The following is a 19,942-nucleotide window of genomic DNA, read 5'->3' on the forward strand; positions in this document are numbered from 1 at the left end:
CTCTCTTCCAATTCTTCCTCTGTCTTCTTCTTCTCTCCCCCCCCTTCCGGCCTCTTCTCGCATTTTTCTTCTTTTATCCGTTCTCCTCTTACCGCTTCCCTCCACCTCCCGTCTTCTCCGCTCTCCGACTCATTCTTTTTACACTCCTTCCTCTCTTTCTTTCTTTCATCTTCCAATCTCTCATCCCCTTCCACGTTTTTCCTCCATAACCTCTCCATCATTTCCAGTCTCTCTAACTTTTTCTCCACTCTTCTTCTCCTTTCCTCCTCCTCAGTTTCTCTCTCCGACTTCCTCTCCATCACCTTCAGCATCTTTTCCATTATCACTCTCATCTCCTTTATCTCTCTCACTCCCTCTTTCATCCATTCCATCCTCCGACTTTCTCTCTCTCCAACACCGTATCCTCTCTTCTACCGTCTCTTAACTTTTCTTCAGATCTCTTCCTCTTTTCCACTTCCGGCTCTATCAGCGTCCTTTCTTCTTACTCTCCATTATCTCTCACTTTCCACCTGCTCTCTAAAATTCTTCCAATCTCCAAAACATTTGTCAGCTGGATCGCTATCGACCCTGCACGTGTCGATCATACCGGTGGCGCCCTCTTTCCACTTCCACTCCTGTATCCACCTTCCTTCGCCGTCTCCATCTGAACCGTTCGAACCACTCTCTACTTGCCGCAACCTCCGTGGCGCCCTCTCCATCTACCCTTTCTCTCACTTAAGCCTCTCCTTACTGTCCAGCGCCCTCTCTCTCATCTCCTCTGCCACGTCACGTCTCCTCGTCCTTTCTTCCCGTTGCTCCGTATTATTCCACCTTCCATAAAATCCTTTCTACTTCGTTCTCACGCTCACCATCACCTCACTCAACTCCTCCTGTATTCCTCTATCCGTCTCTTATTTCCTTCTCCTCCATCTCACCCAATAAACCACCTTTTTCACGTCCCAACACGGAGCACTACTTTCCGCCTGTCACTACCTCCGCGGCCATCTTCCTCCCTCCTTATTATTGTTATATTAAAATGCCATTTTGTGCGCGACGGAACGTGAAACTCGAATTCCGGAGTTAGAGAGGCTTGGAAAGATAGCTACAAGCGCGTAACGTTAACAAACTATATTTGACAATCACTAAATACAAAGATTCACAATAAAACTTCGAGTAAAATTAACTAAAGTTCGCTAATTTTATTAACTAATCGAATTCCGCAAGCTACGGTATGCGCGAGAAAAGGACAAGCGATCTGTTTCTGATTTTTGTTTGAGTTGCACTCTGTTCGCGTCGAAAGACTGTATAACAAAGCGGCCCCGGTCTCTCGAGAAAAGCTTTTATATAACAAAAGGTCGAGAATCTTCTAAATGTTTTAGAAGATTCTCAAAACCGATTAAGGGCAAGAGGAGAATGACAATGTAAATTTTATCTCGTATATTCATTATAATTGTTTATATTGGGTGACTTCTCTTGAGCGACCGCGGTGTTTATTTTCTGTCTCTGTTTAAGAGAGAGATAGAGCGAGCGCTTATTGACGAAGGCGCGGGGCGTTCGCACGCTCCTGCGGCCGAGCGCTGATATCTGAGGCGGCGTGTATAGGTTCTAATAATATACAATTTTGGTTGCATGTTGCATAGAATGCATGAATGCATGAATGTTACGAACAAATTTATTGTTTTCCAGCTCGCGATTTTATTCGAGAGTCCGATCTCGAACATTCCGCCCGCCTTGCAGGGGTAGGCCTGCAACGGAATCTCTCGCGCGAGAGCGGGAGCACGTGTTCATCCACGCCCTCGCGAGGAACGAGCACGTGTCGCGAGCATGTACGCGTACGCTTAGAGTGTGGAGCTGGAATGTGGTGTCGATCCGTGAATTTCGCGACCGATCAGCTGTTCGCATAGTCAGACCGCGCGGCGCGTGTGATACAGAATGTGTATGGCAACGGATGAAGTTGAATAATAGCCATGAGATTGTAAAAAGACGTAGTGTTAGTGGAATGAGGTGTTATGGCGTTCGCAGGTGTCGGCTCGATTTTCAAGCTAGTGCGCGTGAGTACAATGAATTAATTAGTATGTGGAATCATAGATTACAGAAGAGTTTTTTTTTTTTTTTTTTTTACTATTTTTCCGAGCTGTCAGGGAGGAGCACTAGTTTACTCACAGGCCGAGTAAGAACGGATGCGGCGGTGCGCACCTCAACGACCCGGGTGTGACCGTCCGGACCGGGGTGAATTTTTTCGACGCGGGCTAGCGGCCACTTATTCGGAGGAGAGATTTTGCTGCGCACAAGACATAGACGACCAACGTGGATGTCTTTGACCGTCCTGAGCCATTTCGGACGATGAGCGAGCGCGTGGAGATATTCGCGAGACCAACGGCTCCAGAAGTGATCTCTCATTTGCTGGAGATGCTGTCACCGAGAGAGGTGCGACGTCGGAGCTTCGGCAAGAGAGGGCTCAGGGACGGCATTGAGCGCCGACCCTACGAGGAAATGGCCTGGAGTTAGCGCGGTAAGATCTTCTGGGTCGTCACTTAAAGCCTGAAGTGGCCTTGAATTCAAGCAAGACTCTATTTGCGATAATAACGTATCCATTTCCTCATAGGTCAGAGTCGCCTCGCCGATTACCCGACGCAGGTGATGCTTCGTTGACTTGACGGCGGCTTCCCAGATGCCGCCGAAGTTGGGAGCTGCTGGGGAATTGAATCGCCATTCAATCCGTTCCTCGGCTAGTTGCGCTGCCAGGTGCTGTCCCTCCTTGGTGCTCGCAGAGAAGAGAGCCCGGAGCTGCGAGTCGGCGCCAACAAAGTTAGTGCCGCAATCACTGTGAAGTGATTTACAGAGTCCTCGGCGGGCGACGAAGCGTCGGAAAGCAGCTAGGAATGCGTCTGCCGTGTAGTCGGAGACGACGTGCAGGTGTACTGCTCTCGTGGCGAGACAGACGAAAATGGACAGGAAGGCCTTGGATGCTCGATGTCCTCGTCCCTTGGAGGTCCTTAGCCACACGGGCCCGGCGTAGTCGACGCCCGTATGTAAAAACGGACGTGCTGGAGTCACTCTGGCGGCTGGTAGGTCTCCCATCAATGGTTGAGTGGCGGCCGCCCGCCATCGCACACAAGTATGACAGCGGTGCAGGCAGCCCTTGACGATTGCTCGGCCGCGAGGGATCCAGTATTCTTGCCGAATGCACCCCAGAGTTAGCTGAACGCCGCCGTGCAACGTCCTTCGGTGGAAGGCCTCGACGACGAGCCGGGTGAAGTGAGAGCCTCCCGGCAGGATGATCGGATGACGAGCGTCGTGGGCTATGGCTGCGTGCTTTAGCCGTCCCCCGACTCGGAGCACGTTCTGTCCATCCAGGAACGGACTCAGCTTGGCGAGGGGTCCCCGGACAGGTAAGTGTTCTCCTCGATGAATCGGGGTTAATGCGGTTTTGAAATTTGCAGATTGTATCAGCCTGATCTAAGACAGACGGACTTCCTCGAGCTCGGCCGTAGAGAGGATCCGAAGACTGGCATCTTGGTGTCGTCGTGAACTTTCTTGTTTCTCGGAAGTCGCCGCCAGCGACGACACCACGCAGTAATTCGCAAAAACCGGCTCAAGGAGGAGTAGCGTGTCAGCATCCGGCTCATCTTCCAGGACGGCAGCGGTTGTATGGCACCGGCAGCGCTTTTCGGGCAGCTCGTCGATGACATCGTTGCTTGGCCAGGAGTCCCTCTGCATCTACAGCCAGGATGGGCCGCGCCACCAGAGGGGATGATCCACTAAATCACTCGCGGAGAGTCCTCTGGAAGCGCAATCGGCGGGATTTTCCCGCCCGGGTATGTGATGCCATCGGGCGTCTGGCAATGAAGTCTGGATCTCACTAACTCTATTTGCCACGTAGGTTTTCCAGGAAGCAGGATGAGCTCGAATCCAGCCGAGCGCCACCGTAGAATCGGACCATAGATGTATCTTTGTCGAGAGATCTAGGGAGCGTTGCAGATGGGCCACCAGTTGAGTAAGGAGAGACGCGGCACAGAGTTCCAGCCGGGGCAAGGTAACCTGTTTTAATGGTGCTACTTTCGTCTTAGCAGCTACTAGTCTAACTTCCACTTGATCTTTCTCATGGCAGGTACGCAAGTACACGACGACGGCGTAGGCTCTCCGACGCATCGGCAAAACCATGGATCTCACAGTGGCTGGATACCACATCTCCGGTCAACCATCGAGGTATGCGAATCTTCTCCAGGGACTTTAAGTCGGCCTGAAATTCCTCCCACTGGTTGGCATCGGCGTCGGAGAGTGGCTCGTCCCAGTCGATCTTCAGCAGCCACGTTGCCTGGATCAGCATTTTGGCTCGTATCGTCGTCGGAGACAACCACCCCAGTGGATCGAACAGTCTAGCAGATAGCGACAGGACCGTTCGCTTGGTGAACTTCTCGACCCTAACTAGCCTTGTCGAGAAGGAGAAGCTATCATCATGAAGATGCCACTGGAGCCCTAACGTCGAGTGGCTCTCGCCAGGAAGCCACCATCTCGGCTCTCGCTGAAGTTTATCCTCCAAGGTAAGATCCTCCAGTAACGTAGCATCGTTGGCGGACCACTTCTTCAGGGGGAAGCCGCCCGCCTCGCAGATCTGTATTAATTGACTCTTGATTTTCTTGGCTTCCCGGATAATCGATGAGCCAGTCAGGATGTCGTCCATATACGTGTCATCGCGCAGAGCAGCTGCCCCTAAAGGCCACGCCTTCCCGTCGTCCTCCGCCAGTTGCCGGAGAGTGCGGATAGCGAGGAAGGGAGCACAAGCCAACCCGTAAGTAATGGTGTTTAATTGATACTCTCTTATCTCTTCTCCCGGATGTTCCCTCCATACAATCCTTTGCAGATTCCGGTCCTCCGGACTTGCGTCGAGAATCTTCTAGATGTTTTAGAAGATTCTCAAAACCGGTTAAGGGCAAGAGGAGAATGACAATGTAAATTTTATCTCGTATATTCATTATAATTGTTTATATTGGGTGACTTCTCTCGAGCGACCGCGGTGTTTATTTTCTGTCTCTGTTTAAGAGAGAGATAGAGCGAGCGCTTATTGACGAGGGGCGTTCGCACGCTCCTGCGGCCGAGCGCTGATATCTGAGGTGGTGTGTATAGGTTCTAATAATATACAATTTTGGTTGCATGTTGCATAGAATGCATGAATGCATGAATGTTACGAACAAATTTATTGTTTTCCAGCTCGCGATTTTATTCGAGAGTCCGATCTCGAACACACTTAATTTATAAAGTGCTAATACATTACTTTAATATAATAATACATGTGCGTACTTTTATATATAATTTCATATAATTATATTTTTAATTTTAAAATATACGTTTCTTTATATAACAGATTTTTCATTTGGACGGTGTGCAAATGCGCCCGCCAAAAATGGCACAATTCAATAATGGCAACATGCCATATGAATTGTTAATTAAATCTAATACCATTGTATCAAATATGGGAATATTTGATCCAATTAGTTCCTTGGATACACAACCTGAATCGGTTGAACTTTGTCATGTATTAAATACCACAAAACGCATTAGTAAGTATTCTTTCATTATATCTTTTAATAATTTTTTATCATTTTTATCTATTATATTATATATTTTCGTAATACAATTTGGAGTAAGTTAATTTTTTTATACAATATTTTTCCAAATATTCTTATCTTTTATATATTATATTTTAACATACTATATAATATATTGCAATATATACTCACAGATGTTTATATACATGTCTATATATGTCATCTGTGTATATACTATATTATAATATATGTAATGTGTTGTAAATATTATATTATCATATTATTAATAATAATACATGAAATATTATAGTTTATTGTCAAATATGTAAATATGTATATTATCTCAAAATAAACATATTGTTTTTTATTTAAAAAATTGTGAAATTAAATAAAATAAAAAACGATAAATAATATCAATATAATATTTATTTATTAAAATTTTATTATTATTTATTAAGATATTTATTTATTTAGATTCTTTGAATAAGAATAATAAAATTGTCTGGTCTTTTTCTTAATTTTTTTCCATTAATTATTATATATTGTAATATAAAATTTGGCCGCAGGAGCGTGCGAACGCCCCTCGTCAATAAGCGCTCGCTCTATCTCTCTCTTAAACAGAGACAGAAAATAAACACCGCGGTCGCTCGAGAGAAGTCACCCAATATAAACAATTATAATGAATATACGAGATAAAATTTACATTGTCATTCTCCTCTTGCCCTTAACCGGTTTTGAGAATCTTCTAAAACATCTAGAAGATTCTCGACGCAAGTCCGGAGGACCGGAATTTTTTTTTGTAATATAAAATTTAATATTTCTTAGATATTTAATTAAGACGTTAGGTTCTTAATAAAAAGAGTTATAAAAAAATAAATTATAATACAAACAATATTAAACAATTAAAATAAAATTTATAAATTTTTATTTTTACCTTTTATAACTTATTAATACATATATTTATATATTAAATAATGGGAAATAAATAAAATTTAATATAACGAATAAATTATTTCAGTTGCCAATTAATATCTAAACATATGTATAAAATTTCAATTATTTGAACGTTGTTTTTCTAAAAAATATATAGCTATTAATTGCAAATTACATACTTTTACATCAATTGATTTCTCTTATTATTTTGTGCATAAAGGTATTAAGGTAGAATCATCGGTAAATAATTATTTTGAGATATTTCATAATTTATGTAAGATTATGTCAAATTAAAGTATAAAATAAGATATCAGGCATCCGGTTCCGGAGTGAATGTGAGTGACAGGTGTGAGAGAGTATGAGCAGAGTTGGGTGAGAGAGAAGCAAAAGGAGTGAAAGGAGAATAGGAGAGTTGGGTACAGGTGATGCGGGGACAAGAGAGGGTTGGCGGAGAGTAAGGATGAACGAAAGAAAGTGAGAAGAGACGGTGACTGCGTTGACGGCGCTATCGTCGTAGAATATAGGCGGGAGTTAAGACGGGCGTCGGGAGTGGAGCTAGAGGGAGAGCACGGGTAGCAGCGCAGGGCGCAAATTTTGAATTTTAAATAACAGGAGGGAGAAGAGATGGGTCACAAGAGCAAAGAAGGAAAGTTGAACGAGGGAGAGGAAAAAAGATAGGGGGAGAAGAGGGAAAAAAGAAGGTAGGGAGGCCGAGAAAGGTAGAGGAGCTAACCAAAGAAAAAAGAGGCAGCACGGGAGGTATAGTGGAATATTTAAAAAGGAAAAGGGAGGGGTTAGGAGAGGAGGACAAGGAGGAGGATGAATGGGCGCTCAGAAGAAGCAAAAAGGTGGAGAGATTACAGGAGGGGGGGAGACGAGAGGGAGGATCTGGGGATCATGATTAAGGAAATGAGTGATAAATTAATGGAGAGGCTTAGTGAGGAATTGGGAAAGATGAGATTAAAATTATGTAAAAGGGAGGAGAAGTGGAGGGAGGAAAGGAAGGGGCTAGGGATAAAGTTGCAAGATTTAGAAAAAAGAGTGGTGGAATTGGAAGCTAAATTGGAAAATGGAGCAGAGGGAAGAGGGGGAAATGAGGAGAGGGGAATGGACGGTGACAAAGGGCCGGAAAAATCAATGGCGGATAAAGTGAAAGGTATAGGGAGGAAGATGGAGCTAAAAGAAAAGGAGGAAAGGAGGAATAATATAGTGATCCGGAGAATGGAAGGAGGGGAAAGAGAAACGAATGAGAAAGTGGTGAAAGTGCTGGAGGAGATCGCGGTAAAGGCAGAGATAGAATGGATTAGAAAGGTGAGGAAAAGAAGTGGGATGGTGGTGGTAAAGCTAGGTAGTAGAGAGCAGAAAAAGCAGGTAATGGAGAAGAAAGAAAGATTAAGAGGGAAAGCGGTTAGGATTGAGGATGATCTGACGTGGGAAGAAAGGAAAATGAAATGAAAATTAGAGGTAATTGCAGATGAGGAAAGGAAAAGAGGGAATATAGAGTATGCACAGGGTACGGAAGAGTAAGAATCAACGAGTGTTGGTGGAGATGGGACGAGAAGGAAGGTAGACTTAAGAACTGGAAAGGAGAGGTTAGAGAGACAAGTACAATGAAGGGGGAATGAGAAAAGGGAAATGGAGAAGGGAAGGGTTAAGGAGAAGAAAAGAAGAGGTGAGGAGTAGGGGAGGGGAAAGAGAGGCAAAAAATAGGAAAGGGGATAAAAGGAAAATGACTAAGGCGTTGAGGAGGGGGGAAGGAAGAGATAAGGAGAGAGAAAGGGAAGGGTGATGGAATGTGGGATTTTGGAATGTGGCGGAGATTAGGAATAAAGGGGAAAGTTTCGGGAAAGAGGTTAAAAAGTGGGAGGTGGCGGTGGTGGTGGAAACGTGGGTGGATGAGAAGAGCTGGGAGAGGGTAAAGAGAATACTACCAAAGGGGTATAGGTGGGAGAAGCAGTTAGCGAAGAGGAAAAATAAAAAAGGGAGGCCAATGGGAGGGATAATTATTGATGTCAGGGAGGATCTGGGGGTAGTATCAATGGAGGTAGAAAAGAAAGATGAAGGAGTGATGGCAATAGATGCATGGGTGGACAGAGAGAGATAGAGGATAGTCGGGGTTTATATAAACGGAGATATGGAGAAAAAGTTGGAAGTGCTGAAGGAGTGGCTAGAAGAGCAGAATAAAGATTTGTGGACAATAATAGAAGGGGACTTCAATGCGAGGGCCAGTGAAAGGGGAAGAGGAAGAGAGGGGGAGAAGAAGAAGAAGTCGAAAGAAAATCAAAGGATAGGAAGAAAAATGGAGTGGGAAAGAAATTAATAGAAGGGCTAGAGAAGGTAGGATGGGGGATTTTAAATGGGAATACTGTTGGGGATGAAGAAGGTGAGTTTACGTATACAGGAAGAAGAGGGGAATCGGTGATTGACTATGTAATAGGAGAGGAAAGAGTAAGAGAAAGAGTGGTAAGGTTGGAGGTATGCGATTGTGTGTAGTCAGATTACCACCCATTAGTGGTATCGTTGGTGGGAAGAGGGGAGAGCGGAGAAAGGAGAAAGGAAGAGGGGGAAGATGGACAGAGAGAGTTGGGGAAAGGATTAGAGATAGGATGGAATGGGATGTAAGAGAAGGAAGTAGTGTAGATAAAGAGCTGGAGGTAAAGATAAAAAGAATAGGTGAAGAATTAAAGGAGGTGGCAAAAGAGGGCGGAGGGAGAAAGAGGAGAGGCTAATGGGATGAGGAGTGTGAGGTTAAAAGAAAAGAGGTGAGAAAGTGTCTGAGGAAATGGAGAAGGATAGGAGGGGGGGTGAAGGATACAGGAAAGGTAGAGTAAGGAAATAAGTTACTGTGTAAAAGAAAAAAAGAGGGAGAGAATGAGAGATGGGTAAAGAAGGCACAAGAGGCGACGACAGAGGGGGAGGTATAGAGGATAGTGAATAGGGAGAGGAAAAGGTGGAATGGGGTGAATGAGGGGATAGAAGAGAAAGAGTGGAGGAATCACTTTATGTGGTTGTTAAAAGGGGTGGAGGGTAAAGTGGTAAAGGGAAGGAAGGGCTGAAGAAAGGGTAGGAAGGAGGATGGAGAAGAGGGAATAGGGGTTGAATTAAGGGATATTATGGGTAGACTAAAGAAGGGGAAGGCATCGGAGATAGATGGAGTGCCAAATGAGGTTTGGAGGTTAGGAGGTGAAATGGTGGGAGAATGGGTATGGAAATTTTGTAACAGAGTTTGGAGGGGGAAGGATGGCCGGAGCAATGGAAGGAGGGAGTAATAGTGCCATTGGGGAAAAGGGGAGCAGGGGATAATGTGGAGGGATACAGGGGGTGACACTGATGCCGACGTTATATAAGGTGTATATAGGAATTCGTACGTAGAGGCTGAAGGTGGAAGTAGAAGAGAAAGGCATGATACCGCCGGGTCAAACGGGCTTTAGAAAGGGGATGGGGGTGATGGATAACATTTTTGTCTAAATTTTCTGGTGAACAGGCAAATAGGTAGAAAGGGAGGAGTATTAGTAGCAACGTTTGTAAATCTGAAGGCGACGTTTGACTCGATGAATAGAGAGATTCTGATGGAAGAGATTTGAGGGAGAGAGGAGTAAGAGAGGGACTGAGGAATAGGATTGAGGAAGTTTATAGGGAAAGGGAGGAAAGAAAGGGAGAAGGGTAGTTTGAGTGCAGTGTGAATGTGGAACCGGAAGTCGAGCGAGGATAGGATAGGTTATAGATCTCTCTCTCTCAGATAGTAGAATAATTTAGTTGTAAGATTACGCTTTTAGTTGTAAGTTAGGGTAAGAACATAGGTTTAAGATATTATATGGATTTGTAATTTGGCCTAAGAGGTAAACTAGTAAGAGGTTGGGGTACGCTCCTCTAAAAAGCGTCTTCAATCCCCTTCAATAAAAGGGGGTGAATAAAGAATATCTAATCTAATCTAATTTAAGTACAAAATATCTTGTAAACTATTCATTTTTTTATCATCCAATCCTTATAATTTTTTATACAGATATTGCAGAAAAAATCGATTTATTGTATATTAAAAAAAATATGGTCTCTTTTAAAAAATTAAAGATGATCTTGCCCTGATCTTGGCAACATCACCTAAGAAATATAAAATTGTTTTTAAAACTTTATTTTAATTATATTATAAATAATAAAATTTTATTTTATTCTATTTTTTCTAATTAATTGTATACTTTACAGTCTTAAAAGGATATGTAAAAACAAACTTTGAGAAAACAATTGATAAACTTAATAAAATTATTGGATGTGGCTCGATAACAGATGGTGTATATAAATTGGAAATTCATATTATGAATTTTACGGATGAAGATTATTTTGAATATAAAATTAAAAAAGGGGATCATGTTTAAGGTTCATCGGTATTATGCAAGCAACAGGTAAAAACATTTATTATATATTATTATACTTATTTTTAATTATTAAATTAATAATTGTAAATAATTACTAATAAGAATTGTAAATAATTACTAATAAGAATTGTAAATAATTACTAATAAGAATTTTAAATAATTACTAATAAGAATTTTAAATAATTACTAATATCATATTTAAATAATTACTAATAATAATTTTAAATAATCTCTCTCTCTCTCTCTCTCTCTCTCTCTCTCTCTCTCGTTTCCTCTCCCTCTTTATACATTTTTTCAATCAGCTGTAAATTTGTTATAATACCTTTTCCTATTTTTCTTCTTCTTTCTTTCTTTTTCTTCTTCTTTCTTATCTTTTACTTTTCACAAGAAATGTCAAAATTTGCAAATAATTACAATCGACACGAATGACAGCCACTCACAATATGAAGTGAGCGCAACGAGAGAACCAATCAACATCGCGGAAAAAGGCTTCAATACTTCGATAAAAACGAAATTCAATACTGAATTTTGAGTTAACATGCCTTTTTTAGAAAGGGACTGTAATAAAAAATAAAAAATGCGTTTTACTTACTTCACCAGACGTAAGGCAGAGCTTGCGATTGTCGTCGAGCACGGTGTTCAGACTCTCGATCCATGTGGCATCTACTGGCCCATCGAAGATAATCCACTTCCTTTTGAACAATTCATCCGAGACAAATCTTCGAAAAGCGGAAGCGCACACTCCGTCAGTCCATTCGGCGGATACTGGGTCGAAATAACCATACAATTGGCCCAAAGTGATGGCCTTGGGATTCAGGATGAAGTATTTAGTTGGCAAGCCGTTTTCATCTCCACGTTTGTGCATCAATGTCAGAGCATCGGCCAAAGTGCGAAGAACAATAGTCTTCCCTCCGAATGGTTCTCCTACCTGCATGTTCGATCACAATATTTAATTTGTATATACAGGATGGCCCACATAAAGTGTTACAAACTGTTTTTTCCGCCATATCTAGAAATATTAACTTGAATGTTTTTTAATTAAACGGGACAAGGCACCCGAAAATTTGATGTATAAAAAAATCGGAAGCCTTTAAGGAACAAAAAGGAGTGCCCTCATTTTTTTAAAAATAAAACCACTATAATTTTTTTCAAATAAATCGAATTCTTACAATATTTGACACAAAAAGTTATGAGAGTAGAATAATTAAAAAGTAAATAGTTTACGAAATATTTTGTACTTTAATGTGACATAATTTTATATAAATTATAAAATATCTCGTAAAATATTTATTTTAATTTATTAAAATATTTTTTCGATAATTTTATTTTAATATTTTTATGCATAAAATAATAAGAGGAATCAATTTTGTAAAGATGTGTAATAGTTGTTTTCGAAAGAAAATATGTAGCTGCTGGTTGCAAATTACATACTTTCTCTTAAAAACAATCATCAGAAAATGTTACGAGATATTTCATAGTTTATGTATAACTATGTCACATTAAAGTATAAACTCTCTTATAAACTATTCACTTTTTGATCATTTTATCTATTTAAGATTAGGATAAGATACATATTATAAGATTAAGAATTTATATTCGATTATAAGAAGATATGTAATATAGACGTATTATTTGATTATAAGAAGAGATGTATTATTCGTATAGTTCGTATAGTGTTTCTCCTGACGATCGAATGCTCGGGCCAGTTGAATCTTGACGAATTCATAGGTCTCTTCCAGGTTTTGTCGGATGTCGTCAGATTTCGGTCTCGTTCTGTCGTTCGTCCTTGGGTGGCCTGGCGCGGCTAGTTCGCGCCTGTGGTTCAAGTACGCTGTAGCGTCGGCGGTATTGAAGATGAACTGAAAAGCGGGTAGTTGGTCGTCCCAGTTTCGAAAGTCCTTATTCACAAATTACCCGATTATAATTTTGATAGTACGGTTCGTTCTTTCGACCAAATTACAGTTTAAAACGTATACCGGCGTGGTCCGGTGATTAATGTTGAACGCCGCCATGCGTTCAATAAACTCGCGAGAGATAAACTGTAGCCCGTTGTCCGACAGAATCAATTCTAGGCATCCATGACGTAGGACGATCCTCTCGGTGATTCGCTGGTGACGGCCGCAGTGGTCGCTTTTTTTCAACAGCGCGATCTCGACCCATTTCGTAAATAAATCTTGCGCGACCAATAACCAGGTATTTCCCCAGCGTGACCATGGTAATGGGCCAACGAAGTCCATTGTAGCTTGTTCCCATGGACGGCTTACGGCGGAGGCATGCAGGAAGCCGGCCAGGGGCGCTTGGATAACTTTATGTGCTTGACAATTGACGCAGTTGCGGACGTAGGTTGCGATGTCTTTGAACATCCGTGGCCAGTAGAAATGCTCGGCCATCCGCGCGATCGTTTTAGTGATTCCAAGATGGCCGGCTGTCGTAGTATCGTGATATTGTCATATCAGATCCTTGCGTCGGTCACTGGGCACACATTTTTTCCATTGACCGTCTGCCGGGTGCTTGAAGTCCAAGCTGTGTAATACATGCCGCCATAGCCGCCCTCCATTGATGTGATACTCAGGTTGAGTATTCGGTCGCCGTGTTACAGCTTCGTGGATCCGACGGTATCAACGGTATCGGAGCGGGGTAGCGGCGCATGTGCTAGGTTGGCGGGACAGAGCGTCGGCAACGCGATTCAGAGTGCTTCGGCGATATTTAATTTCGACATCGTATTGTTGTAGCTCGAAGAGCGACCAGCCAATCGGTTGGTCGGGACTTTGAGCCTTTGTAACCACTTTAATGACTGGTCCGTTACTACAATGAACGTGTATCCCTCTAGATATCCCTTCGTTCGCCGGATTCCCCAAACCACCGCAAGGCACTCTAGTTCGGTCGCGCTGTAGTTCCGCTCGGCTTCGTTAAGGATGCGGCTGGCGTACACGATTACCCGTTCCCCCTCGGTTGTGTTAGTACGGCTCCAAGGCCATTGGTACTGGCGTCAGTCTGTAGAATAAATCGGCGCGTGAAATCCGGGCACGCTAATGAAATTGACAAGCGTTTTTTTCAGGGTATTAAAAGCGCGAACCTCCTCCGTTCCCCATGTCCAGTGGCCGTTCTCTTTCATAAGGCGGGTGAGGGGTGCGGCGACGGTCGAAAAATGTAAATATAAATATAAATATAAAACGCCGATACCACGATACCATCCCCAGTAATTGTCTTATTTGCTTAACATTGGCAGGTTCCAGCCATTTTGCAACGGCATCTACTTTCGCGGGGTCGGTGCGAATTCCTTGTCGGTCGATCACATGTCCGAGGTATTTAAGTTCATCGACGCAGAAACGGCATTTCTCGGGGTTGAGTCGGAGATTCGAGGCGCGCAGACGGCGGACGACTTCAGCGAATAATTTTAAATGTTTCTCAAATAATCGGCTAATAACGATTGTCATCCAAATATACAAACACATGCGGCTCTAGGGCCGGACCGATGACTTGATCGAACAGCCTCTGAAACGTCGCGGGAGCGGAATGTAGGCCAAACGGCATAATCGTAAATTGATAAAATCCCCGGCCGGGTATCATGAATGTAGTAATAGGTCGGCTTTTTAGTGCTAAGGGCACCTGCCAGTAGTCATTTTTTAAGTCGAATGTGGACAGGTACCGGGCGCCGTGAAGTTTATCCAGAGTGACAGTTACTTGTGGCAGAGGATACGCGTTTTTATCTGTGACCTCGTTTACTTTGCGGAAGTCAATACTGAACCGGAAAATTTACCGTCTTTCTTTTTTATGACTACGACCGGGAAACTCCACGCACTCCGCAACGGTTCGATTATCCCGGCCGCCTCCATCTCCTCCACCTCTTTGTCGATCACCGCTTGCATAGCGGGGTTTCGCGGGCGATATTGCTGTTTAATGGGGGTTGCGTCTCGCAGTCGGATGGTATGTTGCGCTAGTGTGGTAGGTTCGTGCACGGCCTCGAATTTTTGTAATTTGGTATTTAAGAAGATTCGTAGTTGATAGTCCTCCTCCGTACCGCGTTTGCGGCGGTGTTATCGCGATCCCCGTACGGATCCACAGATCGGCTCCTACGAGGACGGCGATATCTAGGGATGGCAGGACGAGAAACGGATGTCGATATGTTCGTCCGTGCACGCGAATCGGTAGGATAATTATCCTCTTTGTATCGACCGGAGAACCGTTGGCCAGTCTCCTGTGTGACTCTATATCGTCTCCATGGTGATGAACCTGCAATCAAAGCGCGTGTCTCCGCTGCTTGCACCGCCAGCAGCACTCATTGCGGTCATAGATGGAGGCGACGGCTGGTTTCAGGGTGTCGGTACGTTCGGTTTTCCAAAGGACGCGACGTTGCTGCTCGATTTCTTCGTATTCCAAGGTTCGGGTCTGTAAATTCGTGATACTCGCGACTTCTTCATAATGTACACGCACCGGCAGAAATGGTGCGCGGCGTTAGATGTGTGAATACGTATATGACAGCCGAAAGTCATACGCACACATACGTAACGCGACATACGTGTGGCTTAAAGCGCGGCGGAGATCAAGGAGCAAAGGAGAAAGTAGTAGGGGGTACTCCAATATTGCATCTCTTTCGCACATCGCACGATCGAGAAAGAAAGCAATGCAAGACATGATAACCGCTAGTGGTGTCCAATAGCTGTCTCACTCATTCGACGGTCGAACGGAAGGAGTGCGAGTGAAACAGCTATATGGACACCGCGGATCGCGCTGTCTTTCGGCTGTCATACACGTATACACACATCTTAACGCCGGACACAATTCCTGCCGGTGCATGCGTGTACATACAATTTATACTTGGGGCGCATGTTATCATAGAGTCGGTCTAGTTGCTCTTCCCGGGTGTAGCTGCCGGCGTGCCTCATCATCGTTAACACTTTGGTTGTATACTTCGCGAAGTTTTCGTTCGGTTTTTGTCGGCGGTCTGCGATCTCGCGGCGGAGGGTGGCTTGGTATCGGCGCGGAAGAAACTGCGTACGAAATGCCCGTTCGAAGTCTCCCACTCTTGCCAGTCTATTCGGTTGTTTCGGTACCAGAGAAGGGTCTCCCCCCGTAGTAATTCTGATAGACCTTGTAATAATTGATTTTTGGAAAAACCGTACGTGGCTCAAAGTTCCTCCACCCGTTCGAGGAACGCGAACGGATCTCGTCTCGAATGACAGCCCCATTTTCGTATTTGATTAATAGTCTTGGTGTCTGTAGGGAGTGGTGGACCCGTGGGCCCGAAGGGGTTCGGAGGCGTGGCACTGCCGGATGCGGCTTCAACGTCGATGTGACCTTTGACTCGGAGCTCGTCGAGCATGCCGGAAGTATTTAATCCTCGCTGCGCGGCAATACTAATAAGCTGCTCTTTGCTAACAATAAGTGAATGCAGCTGTGAACGTATCACGAGGAAATCCGGCGATGACTCGGGGCGTGTTTTGTGTCTCGCACGGTGGTTAGCGGTCAGGTTGTTCGGGTGCTAGTATAACGTACCGCTTCCCGATACGGAATCGCTTGGAATCACAAGGTTCGGGAAGGGTCGGCGAGACACAATGCGTCGATTTTAAATAACAAAATTAAACAGTCTGAATTTAATGACAGATACAGAGGGCCTGCATAATAATTATTTAACCGTTTTGGATAACTTCTGAAGATCTCTTTAATTATTTTACTTTAAGAAATTCTTACTAACCGAACGTTTTTTTTAATTCTTCCGTATGTTGTTTGTATTTTATTAGTTTCACTTGTCATGCTTGTTTTTGTTTGAATACATACACATGTATGTATCTATTTCATAAGGACAAATATTTTTATTTATTTTTGCGACATTTTAACCTTACAACTTATACTACATCATGCATCCATCTACATTTTCTTATGTAAGTTCTGGTTTTTCATTACTTAGCGACTACAGATACGTATATTGTTTTCCACTTTTTAACGAGACTTCAATACTTAGCTTTTCGTTCTCTTTATTACATGTGGACATTAACGGTTTATTTCATGGCCTGTCAATCGTGGAATGGACATGTTGATGGATATATTTGACGAATTTTTTTTTTAACGATAATTTTTCTCTTAAGAAGACAACATGTGATCTAGTCAATACGATAATGAGGAGAATAGCGCATTACGATTTAACTGTTCTTTTAATTGTCGATCTCTGCTGCGTTTTATATGATTATTGTATTTTTTAATTTATAATTTTTATTCCTTATACTTAAGATGGCCCAAAAAAAGGTTGCCGAAACGTATATTATTGTAAGTCTTTAACGACCTATATCTAACTAATTTAAAATTTTTTTGTTTCTTTACTTGCGACTTAACTTCTTCGCTGGCTTCTATTGCCCTTTACCGTTTATATTATCAAAATTAAACAATTTATTTAAATAGACTTTACAAGTGAGTGCGGCTGAGAGTATGAATATGTGTGTAGGCGGGATGTAGTCTCTTTAAGGCTCGATAAGCGTGCGATTGCATTATATGTCATATTGACGTATATGGCTTGGGACGCGCGCGCGCGTGTGTGTATGTGTGTGTGTGTGTGTGTGTGTGTGTGTGTGTGTGATGTATTGCCGCGTGGGTTGTATGTTTTGAACAGGTAGCGAGATATCGGTGTTCACCAGGTGTGTTGTAAATGTGTGCGTGTGTATGTATGCGGTATATCGCTGTTCGTTGCGTCTGTATAGGCGAGGCGGGTCGAGGCCTGATGTGTTTGGAAAGAAACGTAAACACGCGTTTGACAGTTCTCCCGATGTTTTTGGAATTAAGAGTCAGGGCGGCAGGTGCTGTCGCCTTGTGTTTTAATTAGGTTTATCGCTATTAGTGAGACGCGATGTGTTCTGATTAGGCCGAATGTAATTGTCGACCCGGCGTTTCGTGATTTTTTTTCTGGCAGGATTTAAATGACGATGCTTCTTAAATCCGGGAGCGCCCTAGGGATGGGCGATATTGCATCGATATTAATGAATTAAAATATCGATATAAAACATCGATAATTCAAGTACCGATATTTTGGTTTATCGATATGAGATCGATATGAGACCGATACGGACTCCCTAAGATACATAAGAGTGGTTTCCCCTTACGAATTATTGTTTCGTCACTTGACAGCCCACTATACAACATATCGAGTTACATCCACAACATAATACTTTGCTCTATTAAAAAACCCAACTCACATATTAGAGACAGCTGGTCTTTCATTAAAATTATTAAGGATAGAACCATAGATGACAGTGAATTGATGATATCTTTGGATGTCACCTCACTTTTTAATAACACCCCTAAAGACTTAGTTTTGAAAGCAATAACAAAACGATGGGATATATCAAGAAAAACTAAATTAAATTTGGCGCAATTTTTATACGCGATTGAAACCATTCTTCAGTCAACCAGTTTTTGCTTTAATGGACAATTTTACGAGCAAATCTTCGGCAGTCCGATGGGATCCCCGTTATCCCCAATCTTAGCTGACATAGTTATGGATGATCTCGAATCACACTGTTTAAATTCGTTGGGTTTTTGCGTTCCTGTATATTACAGATATGTCGACGACATCTTCGCTATAGTACCACACACAAAAATAAACGAAATACTAACTACGTTTAATAATTACCACGAACGGTTAAAATTCATATACGAAATCGAATATAATTCTTCAATTAATTTTTTGAACACTACTATCATTCGTAGCGGTAATAAACTTATAACGAATTGGTATAAAAAAATTACGTGGTCGGGTAGATACATAAATTATTTTTCGAATCATCCTTTCAAATACAAATGCAACACTATCTATAATGAAAGGATCAATATTGAAATAATCGACCAAACTAGCACAAATTTTTTACTTTATTAAAAGTTACGACGTTTCGACCATATGGTTGTGGTCCTTTTCAAGTACACTAAAATAATACAATTGAAAATTAAACTTATAAATCTAAACGGCTTAAAGATAGTAATATGCATAGAAAAAGAGTACATACGTTATAAATGTGAATAATAGATAAGCATGTTCAAAAGATTCGCTCACAAATGTTGTCAATATTAAAGGCGAGAACGTTAAGTCAGTAAGAAACCTTGTCAATAACTAACAATATTAGAAAACTTATTAAACGACCTTTATTATTTTATCATAAATATTATTTAAGCTCTCAGTGTCCTTTTGAAGATTAATTGTATTCTTAAATTTTTTGATGTAGAACATTTCAGCAATTTCTCTTTTACGCACATGTTTCTCATTATGTAATATATTGAGTTTAATCCAATCAAATTCATGTCCATATTTTATTTTGTGTTTACTTATAACAGAGTGATTTGTTTCATGTAATTTAATATTTTTAAAATGTTCATTCGTACGAGTCCTTAAATGTCTTTTAGTTTGTCCAATATATGATGCATTACAATCTTTACAGTCTAATTTGTATACCACATTCGTTCGGTCATCTTTATGTAAATTGTCTTTGCCGCGTTTTATTAACATATTAAATTTTTTATTAATTTTATAAACGACGTTCAAACCAACTCCACGTAAAACTCGACATAAATCTTGACTCGTATCTTTAACATATGGGAGTGACAAAAAGGACGTCCTGTCGAATTTCCCTTGGTTCAAATCTATATCGTTATTGTGATTGCGATTTTTTAAAAAATTAATTCTTTTTTGTATGTGTCGTTTAATAATGTGTTTAGGGAAACAATTGTTAAGTAAAATATCGTACACTAAATCAATATTACTACGGTGGAATCTATCATGTGATAATAAAATTGCATGATCTACAAGATTATAAATAGTATTGATCTTATATTTTAGAGGATGGTTAGAGAAAAAGTTAATATATCTTCCAGACGAAGTAGGTTTCCTGTACCAATTAGTAATAAGTATATTATCCACGCGAGTGATCGTTGTATTTAGAAAATTAATGGACGAATCAACCTCAATTTCATACGTGAACTTCAGGCGTTGGTGGTAATTATTGAAAGTCACTAATATCTCACTCAATTTTTTACGCGGTATAATGGCGAATATATCGTCTACATATCTATAATATATAGGTACCGTGAAACTTAACGACTCTAAACATTGTGTCTCAAGATCATCCATTA

General features: G+C 41.9%; 2 protein-coding genes across 2 annotated transcripts; both read right to left on the reverse strand.

Moving 5' to 3' along the window:
• Positions 1-2,394: 2,394 nt before the first annotated feature.
• LOC145946438 (uncharacterized) lies at positions 2,395-3,060 on the reverse strand. The gene has a single exon (XM_083056052.1). It carries the CDS (start codon positions 3,058-3,060, stop codon positions 2,395-2,397), a length of 666 nt encoding a protein of 221 aa, XP_082912178.1.
• A 639-nt stretch (positions 3,061-3,699) lies between these two features.
• Positions 3,700-11,765, reverse strand: LOC145946439 (uncharacterized). The gene is made up of 3 exons (XM_083056053.1): positions 11,424-11,765; positions 4,153-4,876; positions 3,700-3,944 (listed from the first exon to the last, which is right to left on the reverse strand). Exons 1-3 carry the CDS (start codon positions 11,763-11,765, stop codon positions 3,700-3,702), a joined length of 1,311 nt encoding a protein of 436 aa, XP_082912179.1.
• Between the last annotated feature and the right edge of the window lie 8,177 nt (positions 11,766-19,942).

The sequence above is a fragment of the Prenolepis imparis genome, unplaced genomic scaffold (genome assembly GCF_030444845.1).
Source record: "Prenolepis imparis isolate NDT839.2.m4 unplaced genomic scaffold, iyPreImpa1.0 SCAF_16, whole genome shotgun sequence".
Lineage (NCBI taxonomy): Eukaryota > Metazoa > Arthropoda > Insecta > Hymenoptera > Formicidae > Prenolepis > Prenolepis imparis.